The sequence below is a fragment of the Aythya marila genome (assembly GCF_965140915.1).
Source record: "Aythya marila genome assembly, chromosome: 18".
NCBI lineage: Eukaryota > Metazoa > Chordata > Aves > Anseriformes > Anatidae > Aythya > Aythya marila.
This window is the reverse complement of record NC_139059.1, coordinates 8517049-8538613: the sequence shown is the minus strand read 5'-3', so window position 1 is coordinate 8538613 and position 21565 is coordinate 8517049. Positions and strand designations below refer to the sequence as shown.

At 53.9% G+C, this 21565-nt stretch overlaps 1 protein-coding gene across 1 annotated transcript in view; it reads right to left on the bottom strand.

Annotated features, from left to right (window-relative positions):
• Positions 1–684: 684 nt before the first annotated feature.
• Positions 685–21565, bottom strand: part of UBE2O (ubiquitin conjugating enzyme E2 O) — a 59393-nt gene continuing 38512 nt past the window's right edge. The window contains exons 7-18 of the mRNA XM_082775096.1: positions 20828–20937; positions 19876–20026; positions 18559–19061; positions 15916–16070; positions 14344–14456; positions 13196–13321; positions 11837–11926; positions 8838–9495; positions 7719–7855; positions 7019–7222; positions 6268–6325; positions 685–4648 (exon numbers count right to left, since the gene is read on the bottom strand). Of these exons, the coding sequence (XP_082631222.1) occupies positions 3885–4648; positions 6268–6325; positions 7019–7222; positions 7719–7855; positions 8838–9495; positions 11837–11926; positions 13196–13321; positions 14344–14456; positions 15916–16070; positions 18559–19061; positions 19876–20026; positions 20828–20937 (3069 nt within the window). The 3' untranslated portion in view covers positions 685–3884. The remainder of the gene's footprint in view (positions 4649–6267; positions 6326–7018; positions 7223–7718; positions 7856–8837; positions 9496–11836; positions 11927–13195; positions 13322–14343; positions 14457–15915; positions 16071–18558; positions 19062–19875; positions 20027–20827; positions 20938–21565) is intronic.

Sequence of the window (21565 nt, the reverse complement as noted above, 5' to 3'; positions counted from 1 at the left end):
AAAAAAAGAAGGGGTGAGGCTTTGCTGGCCTCTCACCGTGTCCAGCCCCAGCCTCTGCCCAGGCAGGGGAGGTGCTGAGGGCTTTGAGCTGCCTCCGAGTGCGAGGGGTCTGGGGGCTGAAGGACTCTGGGGTGTCCCATAGGGTTGGGTGGTGGCAGCAGGGTGCCTGGGGGATCCCCCAGGGGCTCGGGCCCCACGTTGTGCTGCACACAGAACCTTATTTTCTTTCTTTCTTGACCCGAGCTCTCCCACAAGCTGCCAGCCAGCAGCCGAGGGCCCTTCCAGAGGAGCCCCCACGGCTCCTCCTGCCTGGAGGAAGGGGCAGCAGCTGCCACCCACCCCTCAGAGCCAAATTCGTGGAGGTTTTACACAACTCCAGCAAAGCCTCAAACCACCCCCATCGCTGCCCACCACCTCCTCTCTCCCACCCACGAGGGCTCAGCGCCCACCCCCAGCACCCGTGGGTGTCCCTGCAGGGGCACTGCAGCCCGGCACATGCTTACCTTGGTGCTGAGGAGGGGGCCACGAAGGCTTGGAGCCCCCAGATCTCGCTCTGGCTGCACCAGGAGTGGCCCAAGAGCACTGGGAATGAAAATCCAGACAGGCACACCATGGAGCAGGGCTCTGGGGGGGTGTTTGTGACGGTACGGGGGCACTCCGGGCACCCCCATCCCGGGCAGCGGGGTCCCCTCCAGCCCCAGCACGCGGGAGGGGAGGCGAGGGCCAAGGGAAAAAAAAAGAAAGAGACAAGAGTCAGAGCTACTCACAGAGGCAAAATTTAATGGCAAGTCATCTTCCCTCCTTTATTACACCTTGGTTAGCCAAACGAAAAAACAAAAAAAAAATCTGCAGGTAAAAAAAGTTTTAATGGTCACACAGCACTTTATACATATATCATAAGCAACCAAGCATCCACATCTGCACGTGAACGACACACCTCTAAGCATGGCCTCAATAGTCAGGTCGTGGGTTTTTTTTTTTTCTTCTTTTCATTTAAATACTGTACAGAATCAAGGCTACAAACTGATTTTGTAATGCTTCTTCCCCAACCCCAGCACTTAAAACAGTTACAGGCTGCTCTTATTTGTACATCACACAGTCGTGTAGCCAGTTTTAAGGCTAACAATATGCATCATGCTTTGGCTTTTTTTGTGTTTTTAATTTTTTTTTTTCTTCTTTAAGGTTTTAGCCTCTTAAATTTTGTTACCCTTAAATATTACATACATACACAAAAAAATTACATAGCTGCAGTGTGCTCACCACCAGCCTCGTCACCCAGGAGCTTCACATTATCAAAAGCTTAGAAAATCTGTAAACCTCCGCGCACGCCTCGGGGTGGGACACCGGCTACGGAGAGCGATGCGAGGGGCAGCAGCGTCCCCTTCCAGCAGGCCAGCGAGCACCTTCCCCGCTGGGAAGCCCCAGGAACCTGTGCAAAAGCTCTTGGTTAGGATCGGAGGACAACGAGGAGACTTCTTGGGCCAAGGGGAGGACCTGGGGCGCGAATCCTGGCCGTCCCCGAGCCCTGCGCACCGCTTCCCCGTGTGAGATGAGCTGCAGGGAGCGAAGGGAGGGTGAAGCAAGGAGCTGCAGAGCTCCTCTGCCTCTCCACCCCAGCCACGTCTGGCCCTAAAGGGTTTTCTCTCTCTCTCTTTGCCCTGCTGTTTCCAACCAAGAGGGACCAGAGCTCCCTCCCGGCCCTGGGTGGAGCGGGGTCAGGCTGCAGCGCGGCGAGGGGAACGGGGGGCAAGAGGAGTCGGTGCCTGCAGGTCCCCAACTGTGACTTTGCCTGGTGAGCAAGAGGTTTAATCGTGGGATGAGCCTCGCTGGCTGCCTCCCCTGCCCCAAAACACAGCCTCACCCTCCTGCCCCAGTCGGCCCTTTGTGTTTCGGAGATCCCCCTTCTCGCTCGCCAAGGGATTCATTCGCTCAGCACCAGCAAGGAGCGGTGAGGTACGCCTGCTCTTCGGGCTGCCCTGCCCAGGGCTCCGAGCAGCTCCCTGGGCCCTGCAGACCCCCTGGCAGACCCCCAGAGCTGCCGGCACTGCAGCAGGGTGCAGGCGACCCACCTGCAAGAGCGGCGCTCGCAGCCAAGCCCTGCTCCCTCCTGGAGCTTCGGGACGGGCCCTGGAAAACCCTGGCAGGGGCTGTGACACGGAGAGGGCTCGGTGCAGCCAGCCTGCGCCTCCAGGCAGGCTCCGGGGCACGACGGGGGCAGGAGGCGATGGGGGCAGTGGGTTCAGAGCCCGGGGTTTCAAGTAGCAGGAAGCACTGTGCGAGATCAGACTGCTCTGCGGGGTTTCTAAACGAGGCCAGATCCTGGCCAGGGTGGAGGGAAGGGGACGCAGCCACGTTGAGCTCGAGTAAGGGAAGGATTTCTCTCTCTGTCCTCCTGAATACTCAGCCCGATTCCCTCCCGGGGAAGCTGGCAGGACACGCTGTGCTCCGCAGGGATGCTGAGGGCTCTCCAACGCCGCGGCATCGGGCAAATGCAGTAGTGCTAGGGTGCGAGCTGCCGAGCTCCAGAAGTGAAGATAAGTGCCTGCACACCCAGAGAGAGGCTTCAGCAAGGTGCCTCGGCCAGGACCGCGTGGCTCCGGCAAGCCCCTGCCTCCAAGTGCTGAAGGGCACCGGCTCAGGAGCTCGGCTGCTTCCGAGGGAGCGCTGCGGTGGGGATGAGGGGTTGGTGCTGTACCCACGGTGCTGCCAGCCACATCCAGGCCATGGCAGGAAGCAGCTGGCGAGGGAAGGAGCTGATAACAGCCCACACCAGCGCCTGCCGTGCTCGTTACTGGGTGAGTAACGGGGCAGGAACCGTCCCCAACCGCTGCTGCAGCGCGCCAGCTCCTTCCCTCAGGGTGACCCTGCCTCAAACAGCTCCCAAACGCCCATCTGCAGCTCAGGGATGGAGAAGCAGCAGTCGTGCCAGGCTCAGCAGCCAGACGAGCTGCCAAAGATCTGCAACGGGCCCCGAGATCGCTCGCTACCACCCCCCCACGTGGGGCTGAGGAGCGGGGCACGGCAGCCAGGCTGGCTGGAACAAAAGATTCAGATAGCTAAGCAAGGAACGAGGGCAGAACCCCGGATCCCATTACTTCTAGAAGACAGGCATGCGTGGTAGGGAAGGGGAAGGCTGCCTTACTCTGGAGAATAAAGAGTGTGGGTGGCTGGATCCGATTCCAGAAGAGCGACCAGAAGCCCCGGGAGCAGATGGAGACCCCGCGGCACTCCCAGGGGGGCTGGCGCCGAGCGCCGCTCTGCCTCTCAAGCCCTGACTCCCTCCAGAAGAACCTCGCAGCTACTGGTGAACAACTAAGACTAGAGCAACTCCGTATGGTGTAGACAACTCCAGCGCAAACACAATCCAATGTCTAAGTACATACAAGCTTGGGTCGGCTTCAGAAAACCCATGGTAATGCGGAGAGAAAAAAAAAAGAGAGAGAGAGTGGGAGGGCATCGCCCCCCGCTTCCAGACTACAGCCATCGCTTCTCCTGGCCTGACCCCCAACCGCACGGACCGCCGGGCGCAGCGCTGGGTGGGAAGAGCCTCTGGGTGGAAAGGTGCCCCAAGATGAAAGTGCAGAGGGAACGTGGCTGCAAGACTGCTTCTGTGCAGGGCTCAAATCTTACCATTGCGGGGTCAAACTCGTTAAGAGGAGCACGTACATGGGACAGGGGGGAAGGAAGGAGGGCTGGGGGCAAATTCATGCTTAGACAACCTTTCCTCGAAGGAGCAAATCAGGCCTACCACCTTCTTTGGAACAAACCAAGCTGAGGAAGAAAAGCTGGAAGGAGAAGCCAGTTTACTGGTAACAGCGTTTGCCAATTATCCTTTCTGCTGCTTTCCCTTCTCCCCTGCACCTGCCTGTCCCTAACCTGATGGTTTATTTGTCCTCTGTCCACTCCGGGATATTGGCCCCTGCTAAGGCAGCCCGGTACTGCTGCAAGACACCACGGATGCTCTTAATGAACCCCTTGGACAAAGGGAAGAGGGGGAACCCGATATCGGGGTAACCGCTCTTCTCCGGAAGGAAACTCCTGTAGCTCTTTCTCCTTTTCTTTGGTTTCACGCTAGGCTGCGAGGCAGAGTCCTGGGCAGCCTTCCCCTCGTCCGTTCGGTCTCTGGCCAGGTCTGACCCCCTGGCTTGGCCCGTGCTCTCCGAGTCTGAGTACTGTTGGAGATCACCGGCGGTGGGCGTCGAGGTCGTGAACTCCGAGTCGTCCAGCTCCTCTTTCCCGTCGAGCGCCGAGTCGGAAAGCTCGGCCGCTGCCCCCTGCTCCGCCGCGCTGCCGTCCTCCCCCGGCGACCCCGCCGCGTCTGCGGGGCTCTCGGCCAGGGTGCCACAGGCGGAGAGGAGGGAGGCAGCGTCCGCCCCGTTGGCCTGTTCGTGACTCCTCTCCACCAGCTCGTTCGTCTCCAGCCAGGACTCGATGCGGGACACCAGGCGCCAGCCGTTGCAGCGAAAATGCTCGCGGATTTCGTGCTCGAAGACTTCCACCGGCCGGCGCAGCAGCTGCATCATGGACTGCACCACGCGGATCAGGGTCATCTCGTTGTAGCAGCGACTGTTCTCGTAGCCCTCCTGAAGGCCCCGGTCGCTGTCAAAGCCTGCCTCATTGTAATAGGGCTCGTTCACTAAGATAAGACCTGCCAAAAGAAAGGGAGAGCAGCGGGTTAAAGGAGGAACTTCGCTCTGAAGCGCTGCCCGCAGCAGGTGCTGCCGGGCCCTGATTTCTGCCGGTACATTTGAGGGTCGCAGGAGCACCTCGCTGAGATGCCAAACCAGCTTCAGCTGCAGCCACGCTGATTAAAGCTGGCAGCAGAGGGAAGGACTGCAGGAGATGTGCTGCAGGGAAGCTGGGCTTTGGCTTCAGGCAGGCAGCAGAGGCCAGGCTGGACAAATAAGTCTGCAAGATGCAGTGGACCAACATGACAAAGAAGCAATTGTGTGAATGGCTCTGTGGCCATTTACTAGGGCAGTGAGGACCCCAGACACCACCAAGAGCAGCATTCAGGAGTGCTGGCTGGCAAAAAGAGGTTTCCACTGGTGCAATGCAGAGGGCACGCAACAGCAGAGGAGGTCAAGAGGGTGGAAGGAGAAAGATTTCACAGCGACTTTGCCTCTCCTAGCAAACCTACTGCCAAAAACCATAATGCAAACACCCCATTTTTCAAATATTTTCTCTTCCTTCTCTTAAAGAGAAAGAAATCCAGTCTTTAGCAACAGGCTTTGTTTGATCAGACCGTCCTGTCCAGTACAGTCCCACCAGGGCAGTGCTGAGGCAGCACATGAAGTCACCCACGCCGAGCTTTCTCTGCTCGTTTCTGGCCTCGTCTAACGATGTGCGTGGCACCACCAGGGCCAGGCTGCTGGCACCCTGCCACGGGCTGCACGAGAGCCGGTGCAGGTGAGACCATGAGTCTCTCAAAGACCAGGCAGCGGGAGGGAGAGAGGAGATCTTCCACTAGGACCACGTTACTCCAGTAAAACATTCGGCATTTCACCTTCTAAATTTGGATCCCCAGCTCTGTAAATGAGAGCAGGCCTTGCTCCTGGTGCTGTCCCCCCCCAGGAGGATACAAACAGACTGAGACTTCAGGAGCTGCCCGTGGACCCGAGGCAGCAGCCCTTGTTCTGTGTCAAAGGTTTCTCAAGTCACATTCCTGGGCTCCCTGCATAGAAAGTTGGCCTTGAGGAGATTTGATTTAGTCTGTCTGCTCTCAAACTAGATATTATAGGGCAAAGCGCTGTAACAGGAAGCCCTGGGGCTTTTCTAGACACACCCCTGATTATTCTGCTTTAGAAGGAGTGTAAACACCAGCATCATGTGCAAAAATATGCCCAAAGTAGGATGGGTGGGTGACTCAGTGGGGATAAAAACAGCCCTGCAAACGAAGCCCGGTTTAGCAGCAGCTTCAATTAGCTTTGGGAACCGACTGAGAACAAAATGGTTCACCTCTGTCAGCTCTGCCTAACAAGCAGAACAGCTCTGTGGTGAGCTGCTGCAGCGAGAAGAAGGGAAAGCATTGTCTCAGAGACCTGGGCTGCAGCCAAAACTCAAGGCGTGAGGAAAGCTCGCACCTGCCTGGACTGCTGAACCGGAGAGATAAGGACGCCGCTTTGTCCAGTGAGGTGAGAGCAAAAGGCAGCAGAAGCCCAGCTGGGGTGGCACATCCCAACTGTGCATCCCCCCTGCTCCCCCTAAACCCGCATCCCCTCTGCCCCCTGCCTCCTCCCGTCCCACAGGTTCCGCAGGAGCACTTACCTTGGATGGAGATGAGTACTTGAAGGAGGCTGGATTTACTGGTCCACCTTTCCGTCCCCTGAAACACACAGACAAACACATCAGAGGGCCGTGGCACCACTGGTTTGCTCCGTGCTAATTGCTGGAGGAAGATGGTGTGGTTTCCAGCAGGAACAACGCTTGTCTGACTTGGCATGATGTGCCAGTGTCCCTGCTGGGCCAGCTCATCTCTGTTATTTTTGCCAGCCCAGCACCACCCCCTATCAGGCCAGTTCTGCCTGGAATGTTGTAAACCCACACACCAGACACCATCTCCAACCCCCCACAGCTGCCCTATCAATCCCCCTGCCCAAAACACACCATTTGGTGGCTCTGGTTACACCAAATCTCCAGCTGGACTTGGTGCCCCACTACTTAATTCATCCACTGCGTGAGGGACGGGGACCTAAGCCACAGGAGAACGAATATAACACCTTGGACATCTCTGCTGTACCCCAGCTCAGCCCAGCCATGACACAGAAACACACGGGATCTGGGCTTCTGCCCTCGTTACTTGCTGGTCTGGCTACAGGCTTCTCGTTAAGCAAAGACAGGCGAGGGCCAAACAGTCCCAGAAGAAGCCCAGCCCTAAAACCTGCACCACCACCACCACCAGTCAGCCAGGACTCGTGGCCGGGTGGTTTGTTCCAACAGTGGGCTGGCACCACAACCGCTGCTACCTGCAGCAGTGGGAAGAACGTGGCAGAAAGTGGTGGGTGGCAGCCAGCCTTACCTTGCCGATCCACGTCCCCAGGAGGCTGACGCACACTTTGCCGTTGTCGTAGAGGTTGGGGTTGAGCCTCCCGCTGCACTGCGAGAGGTAGCGGAAGAGAGGCGGGACGGCAGGGTAGATGTTGGGGAGCTGGATGTCGAAGAGGAAGAGGCCGTCCTCATAGGGCGTGCGCGTGGGTCCTTTGATAAGTGCTGAGAAGAGATCCTGCGGAGAGAGGGGATTGAGCCACGCGGCGCTGCGCAAAGCCCGCTTGGCACAGAGGCGTTGGCACAGCGATTAACTCAGCCCTCGCCGGGGAATTGCAGGAGTTCTCAGCCACCACATCTCGGGGCACCTTCCCCCACAAGTTGCACTTCTACCGTGGCCTTATTGTGCCTCTGGGACTGAAGCTGGGCCTGAGAGGGTGGCCAGTAATCCCCACTGGTTGCACCATCCCTTCTCTGGCTCTGTGGGACAGGCACTCCCGTGGGCAAAGCACCCGAAGCGGGTTTCCTGCCGTGAGAAAGCCTGGGTTGTTTGCCACCCCGACTCAGGGAATGCAAAAGCAGTTATTTGCAGTAATTACAGCCGTACTTCGCAGGCTGCACACATTCCTGCGCCTCTAACGCAAGGGATTAGGGCGAAGCAGGGAATTCCAAAGACCACGAGCTGGACTTTGAGCCCAGCTCCAACGCGCAGGCACCGCCGAGCAAACACTTGCCATTCGATCCTCGAAGGTTTTAACCATGATGCCGTCTGGCAGGGAGGTGGCCAGGAGAGCCATTTCTTTCCGCACAGTGCTAAAGAACTTCTTTGCTTCTGGGGGCTGGAACTCCATTTTCTTGAAGGCATGGCTGTCTGTGGGGCAAGGAGAGAGGGATTAAAGCCTGGAAACTGCCACAGGCTCCTTCCGAAGGCAAATCTATCCATGTATCAAGCCTGTCATTCAGAAGAGAAGAAATGGGGGGTAGCAGCAGCAAGAGAAGCTTCAGAAGTATCTCGTTGAACAACCCCAGCTCTTGCCAGTGAAGACAAGAAACCCTAGAGCTTTTCAAAAATAACCCAGCTCCTGCATCAGCCCGGGGCAATTTAACTTGCGTTGGTGCAGAGCCAAGAGGCAGCTAGAGATTATTTGAGTTTTCCCACACCGTACGGCAGCCACAACCTGCACCTCCTGTTCTTTTGGTCCCACAAAGGGCCCTGTCATGCAGCTGGGACAACGAGGCATCAAAGCGATGACCTCCTGTCTGCAAACCGACTGCAGCTCCCTGCTTTTATTTATACATACCTCCAGAACAGGTTGGCCACCTCCCCTTTTCAGGTCTGGCCGGCTTGCCGAGCACACCTCAGGCTCTGCTGTCACCAGTGTTCCTCACGGCCAGATGCTCTTTTTTTAATTTTTGGCTGATTAACATTAACAAGGACACTCACCCAACCAAGGACAGCCAGCAGAACACCAGCTGCTCCTGCTAGGCCTCTAAACCGATCCACGCCTGCAGAAAAATCCCGCACAAACCCCGTAGCTTGGAAGTGACTGATCGCCACAGCCCTCCAAAGTCAGTTTCCGATGTGGGAAAAAAAAAAGGGAAGCCCATTGCTATGGCTTGGAAGTGGTGTCAGTGCCTAGAAATGCCACCAAAACCCCAGGTTCCCATCCCAGAACAGACTGTGCTACTGAAGTTGTCCCGATTCCCCCGCCCCAGTTAATAAGCTGTGAGAAAGATCGCGGAGGAAAACCAATCCAAGAGGCCTAGAAGCAAATGTTTTGGAGAAAGATAAACATTGCAGGACAGCAACACAGGACAGGGCCTCCCACGGCGGCCTGCCCCGACACGCTCACCTGGAGCATACTCCAGCACGGAGAAGACTTCTCCCTTGGCACTGGTGAAGGTGACTCCAGGCTTGCCCCCGCTCTGCTGGCAGAGCACCGGTGTCTCACTGGGCCACTCCGACCTCACCGGTGTCTGCGCCTCTGCTTTTTCTTCTTTCTTCTCCGTCTCCACCATGGCTTCCATCTTCTCCTCCTCTGCAATAGCCACGTTATCCAAGGTCTTCTTCAGGTTTTCCTGCAGCTTCTTAATATCGTCCAAGAACTTCTTCTCCCGAGTGGGTTTTTCCAGCTCCACAGTGGGGGAGGTGGGAGAACCAGTCAGCAGCTGCTCCACAGTCATATTTTTCAGGCTCTCCAGGATCTTGATGGCTTCCTTCAGTTCTCGGAAGCTCTTTGGGGCTCCGTCCTTGCCAGCTTTCTCCGCAGCGAGATCTGCAACCGCCATAGCCACAGCTCCCTGGACTTGTTCCTCTACTTTCTTCACCTCCTCCACCACCGGCTCCTCGGGCTCTAACTCCTCAATTTTCGGGTGGTCGTCTTCCATGAGGCCGTTGTCTGTCTCCCAGCTGTCGCTTTCATCCTCCCACTCCGAGGACGCCCCACTGGTGCTGCCGTCAACAGAGTCATAGTCTGACTCCTCGATTTCCGACTCGATGTTGTACAAGTGCTAAAAGGAGAGCACGGTTAGAGGAGACACCCGAGCGCCTCGGCTGAAGCACACACAGAGCCTGAATCGTTTCTGAACGCAGGAAAATCACTTCCCACCATGGAAAGGGTGGACAGGATTTGTCTGGCTGTTGCAACCACTTCCACCTGTACAGGGCGGATGGTGTTTGATCCCAGTGGTGTGCTCATGGATAACCCGCACAGACCGTGAATCAGCACTGCCCCATCCTCCACTTCTCCAAGTAGGGCACTGGGGGAAAACTAGGGCAGGTGGAGATAGGATGCAGCCAGCTCGGTGGCTGGGATACAGCCGACCAAGGAGAGCAGGCTAGGGCCAGGGAGCTACCCAAATACCCCAGGGTTTCTGAACACATGGCTCGTTCAGAAGGCACTGGGTATTAGGTGTGGAGCTCGTGTTTCCGAGGCCTGCCCCTGTACCAGAAACCCTGCTGGCACAGAACCCTGCATTTGGCTGCCTCAACGCTGTCCTTCCACAGAGACAATGCTGGAGCCAGGAAAACATTCACAAACCAGATTTCTTCTCCTGTGGCACACACTTCTTGCCACCAGAGCTCTGCTGTGTTGCTTTAGCCATTGTATGTCACTTCTGCTTAAAATTCAGCTGGGACAATAAAGCCCAAACAGCTGCTGAATAAGCCCTTACATAAAATGTTCTCCTCCCTTTCACAGCTGAAAGCTGAGCCCATCCCCACTCCGTCTACCCTCCTCTCCTGTAAAAGTGCTTTTGCACATGCTGCATCCCTCACGAGGCCCCCTTGCAGGGGCTTACAGACAGCTCCAGCTCCAAGTTCCCTCACGGAAGCAAGGGAGCAGGAACAACTTTGCTCCTGACACTTGAATGGTGGCCCCGAATCCTCTCCTTCTTTAGCCTCTGGGCTCACATCTTGCAAGATGTGAGCCTAGAGGCCACAGCATGTGGACACTCAGTCCTTTTGTCAGAGCCCCAAGCTGAACAAGCGCTGCTCTGCCAGTCCCGTGCCACCCAGGCAGCTCGCAGGGGTCAGCTGGGTTCAACGCGAGTGACTGCAGGCAGGAAAAGCCATCAAAACCCACCGCCCTCAAAGCTAATCCAAACCTGAGCTGGAAAAGTCAATTAGCCAGCTACGCCATCCTTATTTTTAGAGCTGAGAAAAAGCGCCCAGCCAGCTCGTCTCTGAGCACACGGATTGATAAATCACCGCTTCCCCAGCTGATAATTCACGCTGCTGACATTTCCCCGGCTCCTGCAATTACGCAGCCGAGCAGAATGGAAGGGCCTGGCGTGACACAGCAGGAGCTGCGGCAGAGCCCGAGCTCCGCAGCGTGAGAGCAGCCCTTTGTGGGGCACGCATCAGACCTCCGATTGTGCCTGCGACCAGAGCGCATGTGACATCAGGGGGAAGGGAGACAGCAGCCTGCTTTGTGGCGCTCCAGCCCACTGCCATAGTGCGGGCATTGACTATTCTGCTGTAATTAATGCAGAGCTGCTTGCTTGAAAAAGAGATCTTGATCGAGCAGATGCATCTCTGCAGCAGAGGCGAGGGCGCTCGCTGCCACGCTGACGGAGATGGGAGCTTACAGAAGCTGGGCTGCTCTTATCTTTGGGGTGTCTGCGCTAATTTGAAGCAACAAGGAGGAGAGCCACGGGACAGAGCTGTATGTAGTCGTGAATACGATTACGAGACAGTCCAACAAAAAAAAATTAAAATAGAACAATGCAGAAGAGAAATGCATGGGGTTAAGTGGATTAGCAGCGTGGTTCTATCTCTATTTTAAAGCTTGCACTCAGCTCCTTCCCCTCCCTGCCTTGGGAGGAGATTCGGGTCCGATTCCTAGGTTAGCTAAGGTCACAACTTGGGGCTCTCATCCAGCTTCTGGGGGAGCTTCTGAAACCAAATAAAACACTACAGTGCCATTTCACAAGCGAGACAGAAGCAGCAACAGCTTTTCAGCAGTTGGGCAACACAGTTAAGCTGGGCTCAAGTCAAAACTGGTGATCACTTCGCTCTGCAACCCCCGTCTGCAAAGCTGCAGGTGCTGCAGGAAGGCTGTGGTCAGAGCTGCGAGCATGCAGTGCGTAAGGAACCAGCAGCCTGCCTGTACTTTCCTGGCAGCATAAGGCTCTCTAGATTGAGAAGTAGCAGTGACCAATTAACTGCTCAGTCCTCCTAAAAAAAAGCAACAATTTTTGTGTGCTAATAGAGGTGTGAAGCCACCCTTTCATATGGGAAGGCAATAAATAGAGCAAGATTCCCTTACAGAGTGAACCTCTTTGCAGCTGGCATTTAAAACTCGTCACTCAGCTAAGAATTAGAGATCACACGTTAGGAACAGGACCTCACCTGAGGCAGAATGATAGTCTTGGAGTTATCAGCCCACACCACTTCCACCTTGCTGCTGACATCCACGCGAGCCACCTGTCCCACCGAAGGCTGTGGACACAAGAGCAGTTTGTCAGCCTCTTTTCTTCCCCAGGCTGTTCAGTGCAGAGCAGGAAGCTCTGGAGAAAGAGCTATGCCCCACGCTGGAGACCTCCAAACCTGCACCCTCCTAGAAAATGCTTGCAGCTTAGCCAGAGAGCTGGCTGCAGCAGAAGGGACAGGAGTCCTGGGGTCCCATGGAGAGGGGGAGAAGAATCCTACGTGCAGGGTTTCCAGGAAAAACCCCTTAACACTACCGTGGAGATGTGGAAAACCCCTCCCCATGGCGGAGGGCCCCCAAAGGGCTGGTCTGGCAGCAGAATTCCTGAATTTTTCACCAGGCTCAGAGCTGTGGCTTTCCCCAGGGGCAGCACCAGGGGTACCTGCCAGGAAGGGACCCGACGGTCCCCTGGAGCAGGCTGCCCTCTAGTGGGTTGCAGGAGCCACCCAGCAGGAGGGGCTCACGGCGGCTTTCCCAGGGAGCAGGAGCAGACCTGCTGGCACAGAGGGTGCATGTTAAGTGGCATCTTGCACTGGAAGGTTATCTGGGTCAGCCGAGCAAGCACGGATATGTTTCACGCTGCTGAAACCAGAACCGCAAGAGGAGCCATCCCACACCTTTTAACCCTTTTTGAGAACGATGTCTCAACAGTTGGAGATCTTCCAGGCAGAATAAGGAAACCTCTTTCCTAGCAAACTGCGTATTCATGGAATCACTTAGGTTGGAAAAGGCTTCTAAGATCATCATTAAGATCATCAGGTTCAACTGTTATTCTCTACAGAATAAATTGCTTCCCCTTCCTTCCCAGGAGATCAATTGACTCGATCAAAATTAACACGTATGCGATAAAACAGATGAAAACCAGAACCCCGATCTTCTGCGGCCAAATTAAATTGGTTGCATGACAAATGCACCTTCACTCTTGGCTCAGGAATCCACAGAATATTGTCATATTAGAGGTTGCTCAAATCCTAAGCAATCCTTAAGCCTGATTAGAAACCATCAGGCAAATGCTTGATTCTTGTCTCAACACGTGTTCTGGCTGCGTTACAGTCTCTGTCACCACGGTCAAAGGATTTCAAGGTTACATCTCCACCAGACCTGGAGATGTGATATGGCACTCATGACAGCAGAGGATACTATAATACAAAACCAGCAAGCTAGGCAGTTTAGGATGCCCATGTGGGGTCTAAAGCCACAGCTCTCCCACTGACTCTTTCAAGTGTCCCCGGACTAACACCTGGTGACAACATGGCCATGTAATGGTGCTGAGAACTCACCTCATCTTCCTTAGCTGTGGCTCCGTCCGAGTTGCCGATGCGAATCACGATGTCAGTAGTGCGGAAGCGAAAGTCTGGGTGGTCAGCAATGTCGTACACACTCACGTCCTCCTCCTCCCCGATCAGCTGCGTCAGAGACAGAAGGCAAACAGGTCAGCCCCAGGATGCTGCACCGCCCCTCCCAGCACGCCTTCAACACCTAGGGTCCTCCTCATCACAGCTCGTCCATTTTCAGCTCTCTAACAGGCTGCAGGAAGGAACTGCTGCGGTTTGTTCAACTCCTCATCTCAGCCTGTAGTGCACCAACCAAGGAACAATAATGAAAGGAAACTGATGGCCTCCCTCTCATCTCTTCAGGTTCCCTCACCTTTGCTTCGGGTTCCATGCCACTGAGATGACAAGACGTGCAAGAATGAACAGCCAGATTTCCCAAAGCAGCCCCATGGGGCCCAAAGGATGGCATTTGCTTTAGAAACAATTTGAAGGCAACTGGAAATGTCTGGCAAAGAGCTTATCGACTGATGGGAAACATCTTTCATTCTATTTCTCTTGGAGAAGTGCTAGGAACTCACAAATAATGAGCAGTAAAGCAGAACACAGCCCCAGACAATGCTGTTCTGTTTCTAGACACGCAGGGCCCTGCTCACTTACAACGACGCAGCCCCTGTCCCAAGGCAGAAGGCCCTGCACCAGATTTGAGAGGGGAGACTTGAACCACACATCTTCCACTAGGCTGCTGCCCACAATAGTCTGTGAAATTGTGTTCCTATAAGCTCCCCAAAAAGCAGGATAACAAGACATGGATTCTCCATCAACCAGTAAAGACACAGTAGGGAAAAATTCTTACAGTGAACTCAAGAAACCAACTGCCTGTGACTACAAACATTTCCATCCATGCCAGAGACTGGTATCGATCATGGGATGAGAACGCTTTGCTTGTTCTTTGCTGTTATGCAGGCATCTAACAAATGTGCAGTGTCACCACTTCTGGCTGAAGTCTCCCAGGCCCACAAGCACATGACTGTTCCCATCCTCAAGGACAAACTCCACCGCAGAGCTGACTTCCAGGTTTACCTGTGCGAACCTCGTGCTGTTTTGTGGCTGCTTTCCCTCAGCTGGCCTCAGCAGGCACTGGCTGCTGCACTTACCTCCACGTCGTCCCCGCTGGATTTCAGCTTGAACCACTTCACCACGCAGGTACGGCCGATATGGTCACCAGACTGCACGACGCCGTACACGCCGGGGTCCTGGGAGCTCTGAGCTTTTGGTCACAATGGCAGGGGAAAAAATAGACAGGTTAAGTAAGGAGCACAGCCTTCACACGTGCCTGAGGCTGTCAAGCTCCCGAGCTTCTAGCTGAAACCTTCCCTTTGTGAATGGCATGAGGAAAAACAATTCTTCCTACACAGTTGAAACTACACTCAGCTAAGGAGATAGATTTTAATAGGGCACGGAATGATGGTAAAGTGAGATGATGTTGCATCGGACAGGGTGAACATATTCACTTCGGGACCCCTTTTGAGCTCTATTATAAAGAGAAAACAAGAAAGCGAGCCATCCCCTTCGTGCTCTGCCCTCCAAGCCACTTCCACGATGACAGAGTGTCTGCGTTCCTGGACAGGACAGCCGAGAGCTCCCTGGAAGCAGCCCTGGCTGCCAAGCTCATCTGAAACTGCGCCACCCACAACAGTTTTGCTCCTCTGGAAAAACGCACAGGACAACAAACATGAAAAGCAGGCAGGACGAAGGCATACATGTGCATATGCCTGCACCGTGTATCCTACAGAAAAAAGCTGGGCCTGGACCACATCTCTGGGCCTGGGCTGTTATCCAGACACCCTTCAGGTTTGTGGCTGACAGGATCCACCTCTCAGCACGCTTAGCAGAACTGTAGGGAGCCCAGACTCTGCTGGAGGGTATGCATGACACGGGAATGCAGATCCCAAACTGGGACAGGAGGACTGGAGCTGATGGCTATCTTCAGTTTCCACAAAACTGGTTTAACCCACGAGACTGGCCAGACTATTGCTCATTACAAATGGGCACACAAAACTTTTTTTTTTTTTTTGACAACCAGCTTTTCATCTTCCCAGCCTCTGAGAAGACCTTGTGCTCCCCACTGCTGAGGGTCGACTACAGAAGCCAGCTAAGAGCCAGATGCCGTGCCATCAATATCATGGCCTAAAGCAGTAAATCTCCCAGTCACCTTGAACTTGTACTGTGGCCCCCACTAGCATCTCCAGTCGGTTTAGTGAATGCAAATGCCTCTGGGTTGCCAAAACACTAAGGAAAATAGAGGGTCATGACATGCAGGTCCTTCAAAGGACGCAGCAGGAGATGAGTTTTTGTCCCTCCCCTCATTCTGGGACAGAGCTCAGAGCCATTTGCACTCTCACGGAGAAGGCAGGCCATCCTGCTCTACAGAAACGCTGAGAACCCTGGTTTTGGATTCTTTGCATTCTTCCTTGGCATTTACTCCTTTCACATCCTGCCTGTCACAGTTCAGCCTTGGAGTTTAAATAATGGTTCTCTGCTGCCATTCAGGTAAAGTCACCTCAGTCGCTCTGTCCCCTGTAAGGCTCTTGTGCCTACCTCACACGAGTACTACTAACAGCTACTGTAAAAAGGGCTAAAATGTACGTTAGAAGATCCGGATTGAGAAATACTTTGTAATTAAGAGCATGTTTGCTCCCCGAGAGCGTGTCTTTGACACTCAATACCTCTTTTGTCCACCACAAAATCCCCAGGGCAGAACTCATTGTTGTCCAGATGATGGACGGGAATCAGCTCATTGGAGCGAATGTTCGTCTCCACGGTGCCATCCTGCCACATCACGTCAGCCGAAGTCATCGTGGTCACCACTTCCACAGCAACCCTGGAACACAAAGCCGAGGAGTTACCAGAAGGAACACGCACGAAACCCACCAGAAGCTGACAGCAGGAGTCAAGATGGATCTCAGCATTTCGCAGCACCACAAGGATAAGTCACCAGGCTGGGAAGGAAGCTTGGTCCCAGGGAAAAGAGCTACACAGCAGGCTTGGTTTTGACAGGTTCTCAGTCACTGCACGTTACACTGCAGATGTTACAACATATACAAGTCTGTATTGCACGAGGATTTACTTTCCAGGGAGCTGAGCTTATTTTATTGCTAGTGGAATAAATTAACGTGACTACTAGCACCCACTTTCTACAGCTGGTTGAGGTAAGGCAGTAGCTGGAAATAGTCAAACTGAACATCTTCTCCACTGAAACACCTCCTAGCAGCCTGGCAGCTTGGAGGAGCCTAGGACTGGAAAGGAAAAAGAGAGCAGCTTCCATCTCAGCCCGTCCAGAAAGGAAGAGAGGCAACACATTGAAAATGCATAAAGCAAAAGGACGTTTTGCTAAAAGTCTCCTTCCTGGTAGCTCAAACGTATCCATGAATTTGTCTGTGGGTCCAAACCAAACCCCAAGCAGGCAACAAGACTGCATGCTGGTACTCCTCTGAAGTGTGACAGTTGGAATTTATTCCGTGCTATAGCAAACATGAATGTGGTGGAAGGTTCTTTAGAAAAGCCTGTCCAGATAGCCTGCAGCTCCGTTCTGCCTGGCTCCACACAACTTGTCTTTTCAGCCCCATGCTGAACTTAAATACAGCCTTTATTTGGCTGGCCAGGCCTTGCAGACAACACAAGTGCTGCATTTGTGTTGGGTTCAAGTCAAACCATAAAGCGGATACAATAGGCTGTTTTCGCCCACCCCCGTTTTTATGAATGTCAGCAGTGAAATGTTCTGAAGTGGAAATAATCCGAAATTTCTGGCAGGGCCAGCACCCAACAGCAGAGCTTATCAGAGAGGGAAGTCTGTAGGAGGTCAAGTGTGGTGGGTGACACGCCAAGGGAGGATCCCTTGTCTTGTAGGGGATGCACAGCTGAGGATGGGAGAGGGAAAAGGCCAGGGGACACGGCACAGTCCTGTCTGCAGAGCTGTTTATGCTGCTTCACAACTCATTTTCCACAATCCATCACTCCTGGGCACTAGTAAAAATCATTGTGCCTCCTCATTAAGAGATACCCAGAGGAGTGCAGGCTGGCCAGGGAGCTGCAGCAGGTCACTAAAGGAATGGAAAAGGCGGCCTCAGCACCTTCCTCGGAATATTCAAGCAGTGAAGACCACTTGTACAGAGCTTTACTCAGAGGGTGGTGAGGCCGTGGCTCAGGCTGCCCCAGGAGCTGTGCCTGCCCCATCCCTGGCGGTGCCCAAGGCCAGGCTGGATGGGGCTGGGGCAGCCTGGGCTGGTGGGAGGTGTCCTGCCCATGGGCAGAGGGGTTGGAATGAAAGGAACTTCAAGGTCCCTTCCAACCCAAACCATTCTGTGATTCTACAAATACTGCTCTGTTGAGCTTTGTGACCTTCAAACACAGTTTCTCCAGAACCTGCAAGGAGTTAAAAAAAAAAAAAAAAAGAGCTCTCCTTGTATACAGGCAAAGCTAAAATAAAATGAGAATGAAATTCAAGGCATTTTCAAACGACTGGATTTCTTAAATCCTGGTAATGTCAATTTTCTGGGAGGATTCTCACATATCTGCATCAGAAATAAGGTAACGCAGAGTTTTTATACAATTAAGTAGCCCAGGGAAGCCAGCAAGGTAGGCTAGCCGGCTGTCAGGTGCCTGTGCTTCCCCTGAAAACAGTTTAAACATTCTCAAGTTCAGAAAAAGGGAGAAAATGCTGGTAGTTATTTCTAGAAACGGGCAGATACACGCAATCTGCCAAGCTGTGGCAATCAATTCTTCTGAGGCTCTCAAGGAGTGCGTTTTGATCATTAAAAAAATAATTAGAGGCATATTGGTAGCAAAGGTCGCAGATACCTCTACGGAGCAGGGTAAGGATAAAACAGAGAGCACTGCAGTACGAACCCCTGCCAGCACAGACCTCCCTGAGCTCTGCAGGCAGCTCTCTATGAAGACCAGCTGTCCACGCTGTTGTGGTCTGTCCTCAGTCCCTCTGCAGAAGCTGCCAGCGAGGTGGCCACTTAGTGTCACGTTTGAGCTGTGCAATCTTTATTTGCCTCCTCCTCTGCGTACAGAGCCCAGCGCAGCACAGATACCCCGGCGATGCCCCGAGGCACAGCAGAAATAGAGTAGCATCGGTGTCAAATCATGTGGCCCCAGTTTCATCACGAGTTGGACGGAGACCAAGCTGATCTCGCACAGGTCACTGCTCAGTTATCACAGAATGATCACTGCTGGTGACTACGGAGCAGTGTCCTAACACGAGGCACACCATCAGCCTCCACCCCAGCTGAGGAGGTGCTTAACATCTGCAAGCTTCGATAAAGGAGATTCTGGCACACATACCTGCGGTTGGAAACCCCACTCACCTGTCTCCTGGCTTAAACTCCCTTGAAATCTTGGTCTTCTTCTTCTTGTGCTTCCGCTTCAGGTTCTTGATGGAAAGGGGGATGCTCTTCTTGCGGCCGGTGCCACTGCCGCTCTGGGACGAGGCGGTAGAGCTGGCAGAAGAGGTGACAGAGCTTGTGTCATCGGTGTCGTCGGCTGCCTCGTCATCAGCATCTTGCTCCATGGACTGAAGCCGGTAGTCAGACGATGCCTCGTCCTTCAGCAGGTAGGGAGGCTGCTGCTGCCGCGCTGCTGCTCCCCCTTTCTCTTTCCCTGTTTCTTCAGGCTGCTCCTCCTTTCTCTCCCCTGCACTCGGTGTGCTGTTGGAAGAGTCGTCCAGCTCACACTTCGATTCAGGCTTAATGTCTTCTGCTTTCTGGTCAGCAGCTGGAGCAGACTCTTTGTCAGGGGCTTCAGCGGTGCCCTGAGACTCGGGGGAGCACGACATGATCTTCACTATCTGCTTCTTCAGCAGCCTCCTCACCTACAGAAAGCAGACCTGGGTCAGACAACATGCTTGCACACTCAGCAGGCTACCTAGGAAGAGGTAACTTTGTACAGAGGGATACAGCACCCCACGGGCCTCCCCACATTTCCCTACACCGGAGTATTCTGCAAACCAGCGAGTCATGCTGGCGACAGCACGCTGCAGCCATCTCAGCACCGCTCTGCTCAGGAGCAAATACCAGCATCAGACTCGTCCGTAGGAAGGCAGTTTGGCTCTTTCAGGCTATTTTAAGCGAGCTCTGAATGCTTTGTGATGGAAGGTCACAACAGGCTGCAGCAGTTAATCTATGTAACAGACGCAGCTGTGCGGGGAGGTCACCGTGAAGGCTGCTGATATCCTGTTATTCTAGGAACACCGCTGCTCTACAGCCAGGGTGCAGAAATCATAACCTGACTCATTTGGCCTAGGAAGGCTTCTTTGTATCGCCGCAGCAAGGGTTTAACCGAACAGTTCGGCTCCATGAGAAATCTGGGGTCATGTTAATGAAAATTACACGCGCCCAAGCCCGGGCGGTCAGAGCACAGCCTCACCCCTGCAAGGTGACACCTCTGTGTTCAGTGTCTTGTTCATGTTCTCCGGGGGCATTAGCTGCATGCCTCGCCCAGGCAGTGGAATTGCTGCACAAGGTGACTTGGTTGCTGGCAACAACAAGCCATTACTCTTTACAACAACTGCTCCAGGAGCAGCATTTCGGACCACGTGACTGCCAGGAAGATTTCTGCTTTAAAAGCCGCAGCAATCAGCAATGATTTGAGAAGTCACATCTCCCTCCCTCCAGCCCTCAGCTCACCTTTTTGGCAACCGATCCTTCACCCAGGACGCAGTTCCTCTCTGGGCATTCACAGGTAATTTTTGCAGGCTCCACTTTGTCCGGGAACACATAGAGGCATCTCTCCCCGAGCTGCCTTTGGGCATGGTCAAAGCACCCCAGACGCTTTACCCTGGTAGGACGGGAGAAGAGCCATGAGCAAAATGTAAAAGCAGTAACAGAACCTAGCTGCGGCCATACCCTCATGCCACTGAGGCTTCTTCTGGGGTGCCAGAAGGTAAAACAGCACCAAATCCTTCCCAGGCACACAATTATAGAGGAGGAGTGGGGAATCTCACTAGGGACCGGGTGGGGATAGAAGGGGTTTGGGTGGGACACCAGTCGCTCCTCTCCCTCTGGTTCCCCGTCCCAGCAACAGCTGCCAAGAGACCTTTATAGCTGGCATTGTTTTTTGCTGTCATCAGAGAGCTCCCCTCCTCCAGCCTCCCTAGGAGCTGCGGACAGCACCGTGCTGCATTGTGCTATTACTCATCCGACTTTTCCGTCTGAATTTTGTCCAGCTCATCTTTGCAGCTGCAGCCTGCAGAGGGCACCAGATGCTCCTCCAGCAACAGCTCGTGGCCAGAGCAGGACCCTTTATTGCCTGCTGCACACACATTTAAAAGGTGAAGCCTGCTTCAGGCACAAATGGAAGGGCAGGGGAAGAAGTGAGCAGGTGCTAGACACCACTTTCCTCTATGGGCTTGTTGGCTGGGAAGCACTTGGAGAGAACAGCGGGATGCCAGCCCTTGTAGCGATAACTCTAGGGCCTGCTCAACTCGCTTGGAAGCTATTCCTTCACCTTTATTGAACCTCTGGAATCCAGGCATAGAACAAGGCAGAAAAGAACTGCAAACAGCAGCTTTGTGTCTGATCAGCTGCAGGCATTGTCACCCCCAGTTTGTGCAGAAAAGAGGTTTTCAACTGCCCTCACCTGGACAGGTTCTCCTGGCTGATCACAGAGGGGGGAGGGCTCACACTGTCAGTGCCTCCAGGACAAAAGCTTTTAGTGATCCAAGTGACTTTTAGTTCTACCACCTGCACCTGCAATGGAAAGAGACAAAGACATTTCATTTTTCAGAGGCCTTCTTACACCAGTGTCTAGGATCTGAAAGTTTCAGCACAAGAAAGCAGCAATCCTGCTTTTGTTATTTAAGCTGGCTAACATGCATTTCAGTGCGTCCAGAGCCACTGCAGCACTCCTATAACGTGGCTCAGGGCAACACTGAGAGCTCCTACAGTTTTTAAACTTCGAGAAAGATATCTGACTTTGGAAGGAAGCTACAGTACATACAAATCAGCAGCCCAATGTCACAGAGACATGCTAATGGACTTGGAGCTGCTCCCTCTTTCAGCAAGGAGTCAGCAACATTCCTCCCTTTTTGCATGCAATATTAAGTTTCAACAGAAGAGTTGCTTCCACTACCCTAACCATCAGCCATACAGGCCTTTAAGTGTATTGGCATGGGATCATCTCACGGGGTGCCAGCGGGGACCCTCGGGAGGAAAAGCCAAACCCTGCTCAGAAGACCCGTCAGTCCCCAACAAGAAATCTGTCACTGCAGAACAGAGCCCCAGCACTTTTTCTTGGGGAAGGTTACCATGGCAAGCTGACTCCGCTCCAAAACAGCAGCCAGGGACCCGTTCTGTGCAGAAAGAGGCTGTGTGTCAG